The 16,522-nt window shown below is 39.5% G+C and overlaps 1 protein-coding gene across 2 annotated transcripts; it reads right to left on the reverse strand.

Moving 5' to 3' along the window:
- Nucleotides 1-248: 248 nt before the first annotated feature.
- LOC109140413 (endothelin-1) lies at nucleotides 249-10,526 on the reverse strand. Of its 2 annotated transcripts, none has more exons than XM_019267264.2 (4): nucleotides 10,135-10,526; nucleotides 8,030-8,264; nucleotides 2,409-2,537; nucleotides 249-1,454 (listed from the first exon to the last, which is right to left on the reverse strand). In XM_019267264.2, exons 1-4 carry the CDS (start codon nucleotides 10,202-10,204, stop codon nucleotides 1,391-1,393), a joined length of 498 nt encoding a protein of 165 aa, XP_019122809.1. In that variant the 5' UTR covers nucleotides 10,205-10,526; the 3' UTR covers nucleotides 249-1,390. The 2 variants fall into 2 exon arrangements, with proteins under 2 accessions (XP_019122809.1, XP_019122808.1); XM_019267263.2 differs by having other exon boundaries at nucleotides 249-1,457.
- Nucleotides 10,527-16,522: the final 5,996 nt, after the last annotated feature.

Here is a 16,522-nt window from a genome sequence, read left to right on the forward strand (position 1 = left end):
CAGAGTATGTCAGATCCTTCATTTAAGTAAAAGTACTGATACCACACTGTAAAAATACGCTGCTAAAGATAAAGGCCCTCAATTCGAAATGTTACATGAGTAAAAGTATCTAAGAATCAGTAAAGTGTCTGTGTCTGAGTCCGTTGAGGTGGAGCTCATATTGAACTATTTTGTCACTAAAACTAATTAAATTAATATAATAATATAATAATTATTATTTTATATTCTGTATTTATCTGCTGATTATTTTCTCCATGAATTTATCCATTGATTCCATTGATGACTGATTTGGTTTGTAAAACTTCTGAATAGTTTAAAAGTAGTGTAAAATGTTGTCATGATTACCCAAAAGCCCAGAGTGGGATTTGTACAATGTTTGTGCTGTCCAAACCTCAACATTATTACAAATAAATTAAAAATATTTAAAAGCAACACAACCCCAGATTTGAGAAGCTAAATCATGAAATGTTTTTGTTTAATACTTTTTTTTATAAACTATTCATGTTTCCTCATCTATAGCTGTCAGATATATGCAGTGAAGTATAAAGTACAATATTCCCCTCTGTGATATAGTGGAGTAGAAGTAGCATGAATAGAAAAGAACTAAAGGTATCTGAAAGTCTTCCAGTCACGTTCCATGGGTAACAGTTTCTGCTGAACTATGCTTGAACAAAGCCATCTGTGCGTCGGAATATTTCAGATGTAAAGCAGGATTCCATGTCGTGCTTTGGTCAGCTGAAGCTGAATAATAAGAGGCACTTTTCTTGGGAAACCTTCAATAGACAGAGATGCCATCTTACTTCACAACCTAATGACCAAGATAACATGCCAGATGTTTCAGACTTGTGACAGACTGTGATAAATGAATGTAGTAGTGAGTAGTGTGAGTGTATTCCGGTGTTAACAGACAGGTATGTTGTCCCTGTGGAGTAAACACGGTTATGTAACACGTTTCGTTTACGTGCTGAAGTTTAAACAGTATGTGTTGAGGAGGTGGAGTCGGATGGCAGCAGTTCTTGAAATGGCCTCCACGTCATGTGGCACGGACATGTGTGAGCAACATGTTCTACCAAAGTCTTTCATGGTCGACACAAACACAGACATGTGAAGCGCTCTCTGTTGTGACAGGAAAATGAAACGCATCATCCACACCTGCCAGACAGACACACAGGCGGAGCGCTGGGGGTGCGTGCTTTTAGCATCGCTGCTTGTACCCGTCGCTTTTAACTTTTTTATGCACGCAGCTTCCAGCATTTCATCCAAGAGTCTGATGAGGCACTGAGCACAATACAAACACGTGTCCATCTACAGAAATGTAGACATGCATGCTGCTTTTCCAAATGAGGGGGTGTCTTATGTAGAGACCACGTATGTCCACCTTTTCACACGTTCATTTCATAGCAGGTTCGCTGTGCGGAGGTGATATCCTCTGGTGTATTTCCTGCCTCCTCTGCCTGCTGGAAAAAAATACACAGATACGTCAGGCCAGATCTATTCAGGTGTTGCTAATTAAGCCATAATTCAATGTGAGGAAGACCACCGTGAACCAGTGGCTTCTCCTCCATAAGTTTTAATTTTCTCATAGTTTGAAACAACTTAAAATAAGTGTGTTTATGTATGTATAGTCAGCTTTAACCCCACAGGGGCAGAGAGGCCACGTTCTTCCAATTTCAAAAGTGTTTATTTTTAGTTGAACTAACGGCTCACGGTTAGTTTTGTATATGAAAGTCAAAGGATCACTTCAGATTCAGAAAGAGTGGCAGTATTGTCAGGGAACACTTGGCAGGAGTCTTCAACCTTTTTCAGCCCAAGGACCCCTTGGACGAGAGACAGAACAGGGACCCCCACATGTAATTCATTTTTTAAGAAAGGTTTCACATTTTAGGCCTGCCGTATAATCATTTATATTTACTTTGTTTAACTTTTATTTCACCGTATTAACCTTTTTATATGCTGGGTTATTAACCTATATGTGTTTATGATCTGCTGTAGTTTCTCAATTATCAATTATCACCATTTTTTGGTGAAAATTGTCAGTCATTATGGGAAAAATTGGCAGACCCCCTGCAGTACCTTTGCGGACCTCCTAGGGATCGTGGACCTCTGGTTGAAGACCCCTACTTTACGGCCATTATGAGCAAAAAATAATTAGAGTGGCCAGTAAGCTTTTCAGTGCACACATGGACATGTGAACACTGTATAAAGATAGTCTGTATAATGTGGAACAAGCTTTGTTGCAATGGTAACCTGCAGGTAAATGTAATTTATGCATTGATTTAAAGGTTAAAATATTTGATTTGATTTGATAGACACCTGCAGGCGAATTCAATATGTGTTTAAACAATTAAAACGTCTTGTATTATTTATGATGAATACTTTTCACCAGACATTTCATTTTCATGTGTTACCTGTCCATGCAGAAGCTGCTGCAGTCAGTGTCACTCTGCAGTGAACATGCACAGCGTTGGGCAGTCCCAGCGGAGCGTCTCATACGCAGGGAACCCTGGTAACTGGACATACCATATGGTACAGTGTGCCTAAAAACAGACACACATGCACACAGTGAGTGATCAGACAGATGCACATTAGACTGACATTACACTTCACCTGTACAGCCTGACAATGAATCAGATTTACAAAGCTGTCATCAGTGGCGGTGTTATACTGGACTGCATTATACTGAGAGGTGTTTCTATTATTTTGTCCTCCACAACTTGAATAAAATATGGGGACAGAACATGAACACCTTTCAGAATAATGCCTCCATGTATGTAAATAATAAAACAATACACTGTTTGTTTAAACTGTCATAACCCAAGAAAAAGTAGTTTCTCGGTCATAGCTATAGCTCTGTGAGAACATACTGTATTCCTTTTTGTATATTTGTCCATCATGTTTATCTGTTAATTACACACTAGATCTGCGCTAACATGAGAAAGCAGCAACATCACACAAGTCAGACTGGTTAGAATCAAGCTGCCAGCTGTAATCTAAACCACTCAATCAGAGGTCAAACTGAATGTAAACACATTCCAAATGTTGGTGATAGTTTCTCATTGCACAGGAATGATGATCAACTATGGCAGTCATGTCAGAGCTGATTGTAAGTCAGCGTGTAAATTGTGATGAATGTTGAATGGCCAGTCTGGGTAACAAATCATTCATCTTTTCTCTTCATCTTTCTCTTTCCATCCTGTCAGCCTGGCTCCTGCTAGACGTTGTTGTAGAGATGCTGCCACATCCTCAGATCACAAGAAGTCGTAATGAAGTAGAGTTTCTCTTTCATTTCAGACGTGGAACCTGTGGTGGTGCTTTAGCGGCAAGCTCATCACACTCACCCTGCCCTCCAGGCTTCTAATCTCCTCTCCAAATATCTGTAAATTACTATGAAGAAGCTAAAAAACATGGAGCACCACCTGCCTTTCCACTTACACCATGGTTCTCCCAAACAACCTGAGCACATAAGTGTCAATGCCATGGTGCGTAACTCCACCTTCCTCCACGGTGTCAGTCAAAAGGAGGGGGGGGGGTGACCCTCTCTTCTTTCAAACCTTTGATCGTCTGATCCCAGACTTCCTGAGCAAACAGACTGCCTTCTCAATACTGACCTCACCGTGCTACACAACACTCTCTGCTCCCCTGATGCACCACCTAATGATCTTTTAACATATTTCCAGGTGCCAGGTGTCATCTTTGACTCTTTTGTACACATTACAAAAAAAAAAAAACTTAGGAGATGAAAGGATGTTGGGACAGTCTGAAAAAGAATCTGGCTCTACTTTGTTTAGTCAGTATCTATTTATGATAGTTAATCCTGCTGTTCCCCCCACAGAGATTTGTGACTGTGTTCTTGGCTTGCACACATCGTATATTTTCATCAATACAAATTTGTGTAACTTAAAGGGGAGCTCACATCAAGGTCGACTCCCTCATTACAGTACTACCCAGCCCGGGCTCTCTAGAGGGGCTTTCTAAGTCTGGGAAAATAACCCTGATGGGACTGGGGCCATCTGGGCTTAGAAACTACAAATTTATAACAGAATGACAACGTTTTAAACTTGAGGCACAGAGTTTGAAAGACACTGTGTTTATTACACAGGTGAGGACAGTCCTAACAAAGATGCTAATGCTGACTGCATGATGGAGAATGTAGGATTCAGCATTTTAGACCCATACTAGGACCTAAAGGTCAGGATATCTCTGCTGCTTTGATTCTTCACCAGCACTAAATCCCTAGAGATTCCTTAAAATGGCACGATGACTCTTTTATGGTGAGGACTATTTTTGAACTTTTGATTCCATGTAAAAGATCTTGTTTATATTTCACAAGAATGTGGCTGAGGGTTTCCTCATTATCCTCCATCTTTTGTTGCAATAAAGGAGGTGTAAGCAGTGGGAAGTGTGGATGGAGGGCTGACACATGACCTGTATGGGATGACTGACAGATTTCAAAAGGATCTTAATTTATTGTTTCAGTGACAAAATCCAGCACTAAATGTTAAATGTTAATGTTGATATTTATGTTTTCATGTACACAAACAAAGGTCATGTTTGCATTCAGCGTCAGAAACATCTTCTAATGGCCCTCTCCAACACAATGCCATTTGCAGTCTGTTGTTGTGTTCGGCATACATACATACTTGCGGCCCAGGTATAGGCTGAGGCATGGTGCAAGCCATTGAAAATAATGTCTTTCAGAGAACAGTGCTGGTATTACCACACTGTGTCTGTAGCCTGAAGTGAGTCTGTTTCCTTATGTCACCAAATTAAAATGTCAAACTTTCCACTTTGACAGGTGGGTGCAAACACTGGCGCCAATCAGGCTTCAATTAGCCCACCTCAGCTCCACCTATACTTGACGTTGGGTTAGTGGGGAGCCAACGTCGGCAGGACTGCCAAGATGGTGTCAACGACAACTACAACAATGGCTCTTCAGAAACCTCTGGGAGACGTCATGGGGACTGCTCCATTGCATTTTTACTGGTCAAAAGATCCACAGAGTACCTTTAAGGAGAATGAGATACTCAAAATCTGGGCGGCTGAACTTTAACAGTAGTCTGGTATGACAGATTGGAATTTATATATTAGAATCTTACCTGGAGCAGTGTTATGACCCAGGGTCATAATTTAGTATGTGTTATTTTTGTGTCATTGTTCCTCCCTGCCTAAGGGTGGTGCTACCACCTTAGGGTCTCTCTCTCTCCAGGTGCTGCCTGCCGATTGGTTAATGGACTGGTGGATTTGCTATAAATGGCCGCCGCTGGAGACACTTGTTCTCTTCTCTTGACCTTGCTCCCAACTGCACCAGGCTGTATTGTATTGTATTGTATTGTATTGTATTGTATTGTATTGTATTGTATTGTATCGTGTCGTGTCGTGTCGTGTCGTGTTGTGTTGTGTTGTACTTGTCTGCTTTAGCAGGCTTTAGCTTAGCAGTCCAGGTAGTTGTAGGGGTGAGTAGCTCTTTTGGTTTATCTCTTTTTTTCTCCTGTTTATTTCATAGGGAGGCAGGTTAGAAACCTGTATTTTGTTTTCCTTATTTTGGTTAGGTAAGTTAGTTTTTGGTCAGATTGCTTTGTTTGTTGTTTTGGGCCCTGCTCACCCTGAAGCTTTAAACTACCACTTTTAAAATAATAATAATAATAATAATAATAATAATAATAATAATTGAATAAATGATCTTTTGTTGGACTGCAGCTCTGTGACCTTGGTCATTCTTGGGAGTGGGGAAAGAGGGGAGCGTCCTTTTCTTATGTTTGGTTCCCCTAGGCCGGACGTAACAAGCAGCTTCAACCCTGCACTGTTCCAGAACAATTAATATACAAGACAGGTGAATTTAAAATAACTATCTTCAGAAAACTTTTGATCTTTTACAGACAGTACGAGGCACAACAAAGCCATTTTTCAACTTCCACTAAACAGTCAGAGGTCACTTGAAAAGAAAGCCCTTGATCCAAAGGACATTTCAGTCAGTACTATAAATGTAAAACTGTAGGAGATGAGACAGGCCAATACATTTACTGACCATGTCAGAATCTGGAATGCAAACCTGCAAACCTTTTAACCTGCACCAAACGCACAACTAACAACAGCTTTTATTACATCTCAAAGCTTTGAGACAAGCCACGTGTCTGCTTTTGATCTTTATGTTTGATCCTTTGACTTGAGGTGGAGGTTACCGATGTACCTGAGATGACTTTGGTCTAAGATGAATGCAAAGATTATGAAACTTCCTTCTGAGAACTTGCAAAGGTTTCATATAAACACATCCACCCCTAACAATTCAAATTATATGTACAACACTTGAAATACCTTCCTTCCAGATGAAAAAGCACTGTGAGGTGATGAGGTTGTAAGCAAGGGTAATGTTATTATATAAAGAGAGCTGACAGAAGCTCTTAAAACAATAATACATCATGTGACATTATGCAGGATATTCAGAGGACTGAAGTAAGAAGCTCAACTTACTGTAACATCTGCACGTACTTTACAATATGTCCCCTAAGACGCAAAAACCTCAGATAATCAATTTCAGTCTTACCAAATATTTCCATCTGTTCACACGCAAGCTTCTTCAAGAACCATCAATCACTAGCTACAGCTTTAGCTTTAAAATATCAGTTGTCAATGATGTATCTGGAAATAAATTCCAATATCAAAGTATGACGCTAGACCATATGGTTATAGTTCAAATATATAAAATATGGAACTATGGAATTATAGCTCAAACAAAAGCTCACACAGGGTAAAAGGTAAACAGGTGCAGAGCACGTACAGCTACACTATACTGATACAAGTAGACTTTTTACACAGTGAAGTGGAAAAATGCACTAAATTCTAAATTCCTAAGTAGGAGCGGTCAACCTTTTGTGATGCAATACATTTGGACACCGAATGACAGCAGAGGAAAGATGTGATTCACTTCACGTGATATACAGTTAACCTCCGGGTACTACTGAGGGAAGATGAGTCTAGAAGGTTGTGGCCAGCTTCATCTGTAAGGCATTAATGAGGAAAAAAGGCCCTTGATCTCATTACACTGAGGTTTACTGTCATCCGACTGACTGCTCTAAGTTTTTAAAGTGCACTAAAGCGAACAGTGTTAACATGTGTAAATGGATTCAAATAATGAGGGTCATTACCCTGCACTTCATTTCAAGCTGTGCCCAGTGAAGTTCTGCATGTGTTCGTAGGAGCTGAAGCTGCTGCTGCACTGCTCTCTGCAGACTCATTGTTTGCAGTCAACAAAAGAACAGATGAATCTGTTTTTTAATCTGCTTGATGCTGCAGACAGGCAACAGTTGGTGTCTTCAAATGCAGGGGGAATTAGCTTTTGTTGTCTTTTTCAAGAAGAAAAGTTCAAAGGGACTTAAGACTCTGACCTGTGGCAAATCAAGTGCAATATGCAAAGTTTCACATTTTCAGATGGTGAAGCTGATTTGTAATAAAAATAGGAATGCTGAATGAGGAACTAACAGATGAATGAAGATGGTGGTTAATTGAAGCCACCTGAGGGTGTGGGAGAATGATAAACTGGTGCTAATATCAAACTTGTTGTTTAAATTTAATATAAAAAATACTGCTATCTAAAGTTCTATAGCTATTCAGTAAGTGAAACGTCTCAGATGACCAAAAGGCTCCTGTTTCCTTTTGGCTGCTGTCAAAAATCCCCAGTGGAATTAAAATACCTGAGCGATCAGTGTCTAAGACCCTTTCGGATTACAAACATGTCTTTACAGTTGTACTAAGCCACAGGAAACACTGTGACATATGAGAAAAAGGCGCAGCTCAGTTTCTCCCAGATTTTTTCATGTCTCAAGAGTATGCCTTTTAACGCGAAGCTTCAGGCTGTCTTTTCATCATAACTCACATATTTGTGGCTCCCACCGTGTGCTAATGTGACGACAGCTTTCCAGCTGACTTTACGATTAAAGTGAAACACTGTGTGTGTAAACTGCAGTAATGATGCAAATACTGTACGTGAATAACACAGTAATACCATGACATTGTGATGCCGCTATAAACTTACTCTGGTGTGTTAATCCAGATGATGTCCAGGTGGCAGTAATACACACACTCCTTGTCTTTGTAAGTGTAGCATGTGCATCTCTTTGCACGCCTCCTGGCCCCCGTCGGGTCACATGTGGAGCACAGCTTCGCTTCACCTTCAGAAGCGACACGGGCGAGGTTGTCCACACCTCCAGGCAGAAGCTTGACGGCTTCCACCTCCTTCCTCTTGTTCACATCTTTGCTGGATAACGAACCTGCAGGGTCACAGTAATTTAAGAAGAGTTTAAGGAACCTTCTTTTATATGCTTGACCTTAAATAGCCGTCCTGAATGTAAACTTCAACTTCAATAACATTCAGTATATTATTCAGACATATCCAGACATAAGTTCATATGTTCATACCATACCATGGTATTTTTAGATGGTATTCCTATAAATGTCTCCATACATAATATTGCTGCATAGAGAACCCTTGATTGTGTACACTGAAAAAAGGGGAAATTGCAAATTGTTCAATACACAAATATGCAGTTAGTGTATATAACACATTTTATTCTTGTAGAATTCATTTGATCATGACGGATGTGAAGTCTACTGGTCTCAGTCATGTTGAGATGAATTCAAGAAGTTATGTTTTGTTAAAAAAAATGTAAATCTTTGCCTCCTGAGAAGAGGTTCAGCCAGTGATCGCTACACACTGCAAACTTTTCTCTCTCTCCGGTCAGGAGATTCATCGTATACGCACAATCATTACTACCACTGCTACGGAAACATCTCTCCAATGAGCCAGAGTCAGGGCAAAGCGACCAGTTCAAAGGTTGGCTGCTCCTCTCATTAAAGGGTAATTAAACTCTGAATGTTTGAGTGCCATTTTTTCTCAACACTGTTAATATCTGTTCACTAAGCTCATTATATATTTCTGATGTTTCCGATGGTAACAGAAGAAGATGATGGTCATGATGAAGCTGAAGTTAGTAAGGTAAAGAAAAAGGGCTGGGGAGGATTTTGTCTCCTGTATGTGAAATATGAAAATGCTCAGCAGGATTGCTCGATAATGCTTTACTTCATGTATTCCATTATTAGACAGAATGACAGGTAGCAAACGTGAGACAGGAAACTATGAGGAGGATGGGAGAGAAGAGCAGAAATACAGAGGAGAGGAGGAGGAGGAGAGACCAACCATGTCTGGATGGGGGTTAAATGAAACATTTTAAAGTAAGTTGACATCTCTAACTGTGTAGAAAGTGTCTAAAGCATTTCTCATGGCAGCAGATGGTGCTAAATATCTTCCAGTGCCACAAAAAAAAACCTCACGCTCCTCAGCACTGCTGCTGCACAAATCCCTGGAGAAAACACTGACCACCATCTGCCGCAGTCCAGATGTGCAATCTGACCAGCTGCACAGACAAGTAGTGTAACACTCCATATTTACATTGAAAGAGTTATTGATGTGTGTAACCAGTCCTCCTCATGTGGAGAGATCTCCGCCTAACATACAGTGCTAATCCTAAATCCTCTGTACTTTTTAAAGACAAATACAACATGTGTGTGTCTTCATCCCGACAGCATTGGAAGGATTGTTCTCAGCAGCAGACGTGAACATGTCACCACAACACCACAAGATGAAGCCTCACAGTATCTTTGTTTGAATCTTTATTGTGACCTCTTTGACTGTAATATCAACACAACTGGTAATTAATTATGGAAGACAGATGTAATTATGCACTGACAGTTTTGATTTAAAGAGTAAAGATACCAAACATCTGCAGGTCACAGGTCCAGTGTGATGACTTGCTTGCATTGCACACGTGGTTGTAAATTAGTTACCTGTGGGTTTGTGATCTGTTCTAAGACATCACTTTGAGCTCTGCTTACATGGAATGGCATTTGTCATTATTTTCACATTGTCTAGACTCAATGAGTCATCAGTTATTTAAAGAAAAATAGTAACAGTTAATATAAAATCATTCAAAGCTCTTTAACAAGAAGTTTTATGATCTGTTTGCAGTTGTGGTCTCAGGGTGTCTTGGAACAGGTTGATTGTATGTTTAATTTAACTCAACTTTCTCTGAACATTCACATCATTTTGTATGTGAAAATGAATAAATAAATAAAAATACTCACCGTTTGCCAGAGATGTTGTGACCATGATAAGAAACAGAACTCCCACATCAACCGATGACATATTAGCCATCACACATCAAACATTCAAAAAATCAAATTAAAAATGTAAAAAAGTCCAAAAATTCCGCAGGTGTATTTTCTTTCTTTCTTTCTTTCTTTCTTTCTTTCTTTCTTTCTTTCTTTCTTTCTTGTTCTCTGATGTTACAGTCCTGATAATAATCGTGATGACCTACTGTTGGGTTGCGCTGCTGCTGCGTCTCTTCCCTCAGTCAGACTCTGACTGCTTTATTTATGAGCTGACAGCTCGGCGACAAGTCAGCCGCAATCTCACGCACCTACTTCCCGTTACGGCTTCCAAAAATAAAAGCTTTCCGGTCAAATGTCAAGACTGGTCGGTCTGTCGGTCCGCCAGATAATTCATGCGATTTGTGAAGTGAGGAGCTGCGACACCAGCCAAATGATTCACATAGGACTGCAAAAGGACAGTATTTTAGATTAGATTAGAAATATATTTTCTCATTTTAATTCAGATATCACACTACTACAATACAGTTAATTGGTTATGATAAAGCAGCAAAAAAAAATAAAAAAATAGATCAAACCACAGATGACAACCCACATGGACACATCCTGGCAAAATAAAAGACAAGTAACCATTTCCTAAAAGTCTGTATTTCATTGGAATGAATTCTCCATCATAGTGGGAGATATTATTTTGATCACTTCGATTCACGTGACATTTTTTCTTGAAATCATCTTCAGCTTTATGTGGCTGTTAAAATGCTTACTATAATTAAATAACATGGTCAATTTGACATACTTTGTGTTGTATTGTCATTCATATATTTGTAAATAAATCCCAATATCAAAGGATGACATTAGACCATATGGTTATAGTTCAAATATATAAAATATGGAACTTTGGAAAAACCAGAGAGCTCACACAGGTTAAAAGGTGAACAAATGTAGAGCACGTACAGCTGCATTATTTTTTTACACAGTGAAGTGGGAAAATGGACTAAATGAAGATTTTGATGAATCTGAATGATCATCAAATAATAGTGCAATCATCTTGAAACAGTAGATATCTTGTCTCTGTAGCATCACAAACATCACATTAAAATAAAGAGATACGTCTCTTTGACTTAGACTTGACTTGGACTTGAACGTCTTAGGACTTGGATGTGACACAGTTTTGACTAGTCCTGGTCTTAGGCTCAATAAAGGTGGTCTTGCATTACAGCACTCATACAAACACAAAGCTCTCTGCAAATCTGTTTAGTTACAGTCAATCACACATTACAGACAAAATTTGGGCACTGTTGAGGGAGGTTAGACATCTTTCTTTTTTTTTTCATTGATCAAACTGGTGAGCTTTCCATCACACACTCAGGTTTCAGCTTTATTTAATACAAAATTCAAAGCACCACAGTAAAATTCAAAGATTATAAATGAATGCCAGTGGTCCTTTCACTGCAAAGAGCCACAAGCTTTGTTCTTATCACCTGTCCATGAAGTAGTTGTGTTTTCAACAATATTGTAATTACAGTTATTCATATGACATTTTACTCACTCCTCCCTTTCTGCTTTTTTGAGCATCCTCTTCTCATTCTCATTTTACTGGTTAATTGGAGATGGTCTGACACTGCAGAGGCTGCAAAAGGTGCAATGAGGTGAGAAATAACAGACAGGCAAACAGAAATTACAATGCTCAAACAAAAACTTTAATAGATGACTGTTTGCAAAGACAGTTTACCAACAGCAAAGCAGGCAACTGTCCAGGAGGCTAAAGGAGGCCGTGGGTTTACAGTTAATAAATTAATGTCTATTAATTAATAGTTTTTTGGTCATTAGTTGCATTAAATGTTGAACTGTTCCTTCAGGTGAAGTTCTTTAGGTGGCAGGCATGAAACATTGAGAGAAACATTAGAGATAGTACATAGAACACTGGAATTGAACATACTATACATGTATGACATGCATGTTGTAGACCACAAGGCTTCTGAAGGAGCCCTGAAAATCACACTTGGTCCAGAAACCTGCTTAAATTGCAACTGAGGGTCCAAAGAAGACACAAGATATCAAATCATCCTAAAGAAAAAAACACAGGTTGGGTTTAAACAAAGTGTGACAGAGTATCTGTGAAGCTTGCTTTCCTTGGATAATGTTCATATTAAACCCTGAATACTGCAGCATGTGCTTATCACCAGGGTCCCAAAAAATGATCCCATCCATTACCAATTTTGGGAGAAAGTCGACTCTTTAGCCTGAAATCACTGAGGGAAAACTCAACTGCTTAACGTTCCAAGCCTGGAATAAAATACTATTGTGGACAAATGATGTCCCAAAGAAACCAGTAAGTGAGCAATGGAAACCAGAAGTGTAATTTGTGTCAATTTGTTTGTTTTTCCCCCCTAAAGAAGCAGGAGAAACATTCCTTCTTTGGAATTCCAGACTGGAAGCCTGAAGGTCAGCTTAACTGTCCAGCATCACAGTAGGTTCCCAGCCAACGCTGTGAAAATGTCAAGTTAGTATATGACAGGAGATCAAGATATGTTTAATTCAAACCAAATGTTGAACAATTTTAATTCCACAGTCAATCATCATTACAGCTACATTTTCACTGATGTGTAGATTTTATCTTTACTTGCATTTATTTTCTATCAGCAGGTGTCTTACTCTAAATCCCAGTGATATTTTGACAGAAAACATACAGCTATAATGGTGTCTGGAGTGAAAGAATGTCTTTTACAAGTTACCTTGTGAAGCATGGGAATGCATGGGCTGCAATTAGAGCCCCCATTCCACATACTAAAGCCATAAGGAAACTAATCCAACCAAAACAGTATGGGGGCCCACCAGACCTGCCCAGCATTTGTTTGATTCAAAGTCAGTAGCTAGAACCTGTGTGGTCTTCTTGACCACAGTGATCAATCCCTGATGGATCATACAATAAAGGCACATGTAGATAGGCAGGCATATCGTCAGTGTCAAGGTCTTCACAAGGTAGGGCATGAAAAATATTCAAAGACAATGATCTGAAATGTTTTGATGACATTGAATGCTACATGAGAAACCGATCATGTTTAATTACAAAGATCTGTTGAACTGTCCAACAGTTTGCAGTACATTGTAAGATGATAATACAGAACACGCCTCCCCCTTTCTGCAAAACGCCATGCTCACATAACATCCTGCCCTATACAATCAGGCAGCCACTAAAAAGCTCGACTTGAGGAATTCAAGGTTAAGTGCCTTGCTGGGTGCCTCTCCTGGTGTTATCATCACGGATTATTCGCCTTCCCTCCCCTGTTCTCCAGGGGATGAACAGTATTTCATACTGTCATGCTGTAGCCTGAGTCTTTTCATATGTACTAATCATTTGTCAGAGAAAAGTAGTTTTGGAAACTAAGAATTCATCTCTTCAAAAGTTCAAATGAATGCGTGCTATTATATAATATAATAAGTAATTAATGACATTAGAATGTTAACTATAATAAGTAAAGGCAGGTACTTCATAACACACTCTCCTGGATAACAGCAGATATCAGCATGGACCATATATGGAAATGGGTTGTAGTATTTTCTCCAGACTCCTCTAATTCTTCCTGAGTCAGATCCTGTCTACAGTCAACTTAGGGTGTGATGAATAACACTGGAGTTATTTAAACTTCTTAACTCTCCTGTGTTACAGTCAGTACTCATTCACTATGAGGAATGAAGTGTTTGGAGTAGAGCCATTAATCACTCACTCTGTGAATTCAAGCCACCATCAGCAACTATTTAATAAATGGTCAGACTGTGAATTACGTGGAAGTTTTACAGTTCCGGCAGTCAGCTGCGATCAAATGAGTTGAGTGTTCTCTGTGTGGTGCACAGAGAACTAGACATTCTCTTTGTACCAGGAGGGGGCAAAGGAGCACACAGTGTTCAACATTAAAGTGGGGGAGGTGTGACTGCCTAATACGAAGTCTAATATGCACTTGAAGTGTAGTACTCAAACCAATTAGTTCCATGCTGAACATTGCTGGAGAACAAGTGGATTGAAAACAAAGGTCCAGCTGAAATCAACAAACATTCCAATGCATTCTGATGTAGCTGCTGCCGTTATATGTGGAGGGCAGTAGAGGTCCTGTGTGGATCTGTTGGTTCTGAATGCAAAGTAGTTAGGCCTGTGTTGAAAAAATCGATTTTCCGATTCTGAATCGATTTGCATATTAATTCCTTAAGATCGTTTCGTACATCCAAAGATCGATTTGATAAAATTGAAATTTTAATACATTTTCCCCCGGTGAACTTTAACCCTACTAGTCGCGCCATTGAATTGAAACAGGCGTGCACCGTGTTTAAACCATAGACATATATACATAGACATATATACATAGACATATATACATAGACATATATACATAGACATATATACATAGACGCCGCATTGATCGCTGAATCGTACGTCAACGGGTCCGCCATATTGGATGTGGCAGATCTGCCCGTAAACTAATACAAGGAAATGGACTGAACTTCATAAAGCGCCTTTCTACAAGTTCTTTAAGTTAATGCCTCTTATACACCCATTCACACACACACTAATATATCTGGGAAATAAACAGGCACCAAAAACAACGTATGTAACTTTTAAAGTGATGATTATAAATGTTTACTCCTTATGTAAGCACCAAACCAACGTATGTATTTTTCTAATGCTGAGTGTTTACAGCTACTAAGCTACTTGATGATTCTATCAGTTCTCTTAAAATAACTGAGGCGATTGCGGGTTACATTTGCAAAGATATGCGCCCGTATTCTGTTGTTGAAAACAAGGGCTTCAGGCGACCATAAAAATGGTTTTAATAACACTAACCCGAAACGAGATCGGATCGGATTGGATTGGATCGCATCGGATCGGATTATGATAATCGATTCTCAGTCTTGAGAATCGGAATTGAATCGATTCTTGGAATTTGAATCGATACCCAGCCCTAAAAGCAGTGAGGGTCAAGGCTGTGTGGGATGTTACTTTTGATGTGCTGGAGAACTAGCTTCTCAAAGCATTCTAATAGAATGATGGTAAGTGCTGCAGGGCAGACTCTTTTGGACGATGGTATCTTGAAGCAGGTGGAAACACTCTTGTTGGCACCTGTTCTAAGTACATGCCCATGGGGGCTAGAGGCCCGTAAGCTTTGTGTTAAATGTATTAAGCTCATCTGGCAGCATGACCTTACACATGACACGTCATGCTTTTGTAGCCTGTGATGTTCTGGATCATTTACCACATGTCTTTGGTGTTGTTGGTGTTGACTCAACTGGAGAGAGACCTCAACATTGTTGACTCAACTCAACATTTTCCGTCTCCACTTTGCCTCCTTGATGTCAGTTACGCTTTGGTGGTGCTGCCGTCACCTCTCCATCCATCCAAGCTTTCTAGTTGGGGAATGAGTTGATTTTCTTTGTGATAGCCAAACCAGCAACACATTTGCTGATGTACAATGTTACTGGTGATGTGTATTCTTCAAGGATCCCATGGCAGCATCTCTGAACACCTGCCAGTCTGTGTACTCAAATGATATGACCTTTTTAATCAGCTGGGAGTAAGACGGCAGGAGAGGCAGGGAAAAGTTCAAAATGTGGACTACCTGGTAAGTTTGTGTAAATATGGTCCAAGGTATTGTTTTCTCTGGTGGGGGTGTGGACATGCACGTGGAATTTAGGTCAAACAGTTGGTGAATTGATCATACAGTTAAAATCTTAATGTTAAAAATTCAAAATTGGTTAGATAGGTCCTGTTGTAAATTAACGTTGACTATATTTGAGCACCAAGCATCACTCATGTAAATACAGTCATCTATCCAGTAGTGTCAAATTTCATGACAAGTATTTGTCGAGATATTTTAATCTGGACCAGAATGGTGGACAGACCAACCGATAATGCCATCCTAAGAAACATGCTGCTAGCGTATGAATGTTATCCTTTGTGTTATAATTTAATTGGTGTTTCAACAATATCCTCTCTCTTGAAACAGACCCAAAAAGTCAGAGAAAGAGTCACACTATATTTGAAACTCTTTGGACAGACTCAACAAATACGGCCATTATAGTTTCGTCTTCAGAATAGAAAAGTTATGTATGTAATACCTGACTGAACACAGAGAAGTTTAGATACCATCGGTACATAGCTGATTACATTAAGCTGATTCTCAGGTCACTGAGTTTAAGTGTCAACCAGCTCCACCCACACTGATCATAGACAACAACAGCTTGTTGTGTTTGGTTTCTCACCTGTGCACTGTCATCTAAGTCATTTAGATTAAGAGTTCATGTGACTGCCAGTTACGGATACAGAGAACACTACAGGAGTGTGCAGATATACAGGTGGACAGTGCAGCAGTAT

Source organism: Larimichthys crocea, unplaced genomic scaffold (genome assembly GCF_000972845.2).
Source record: "Larimichthys crocea isolate SSNF unplaced genomic scaffold, L_crocea_2.0 scaffold269, whole genome shotgun sequence".
NCBI lineage: Eukaryota > Metazoa > Chordata > Actinopteri > Sciaenidae > Larimichthys > Larimichthys crocea.

Coding starts and splice junctions, on each gene's coding strand:
- LOC109140413 (XM_019267263.2), bottom strand. CDS start 10,204: ATGGCTAATATGTCATCGGTTGATGTGGGAGTTCTGTTTCTTATCATG. Junction 8,265..10,134: donor CACAACATCTCTGGCAAACG/GTGAGTATTTTT, acceptor GTGACCCTGCAG/GTTCGTTATCCAGCAAAGAT. Junction 2,538..8,029: donor ATCTGGATTAACACACCAGA/GTAAGTTTATAG, acceptor GTCTGTTTTTAG/GCACACTGTACCATATGGTA.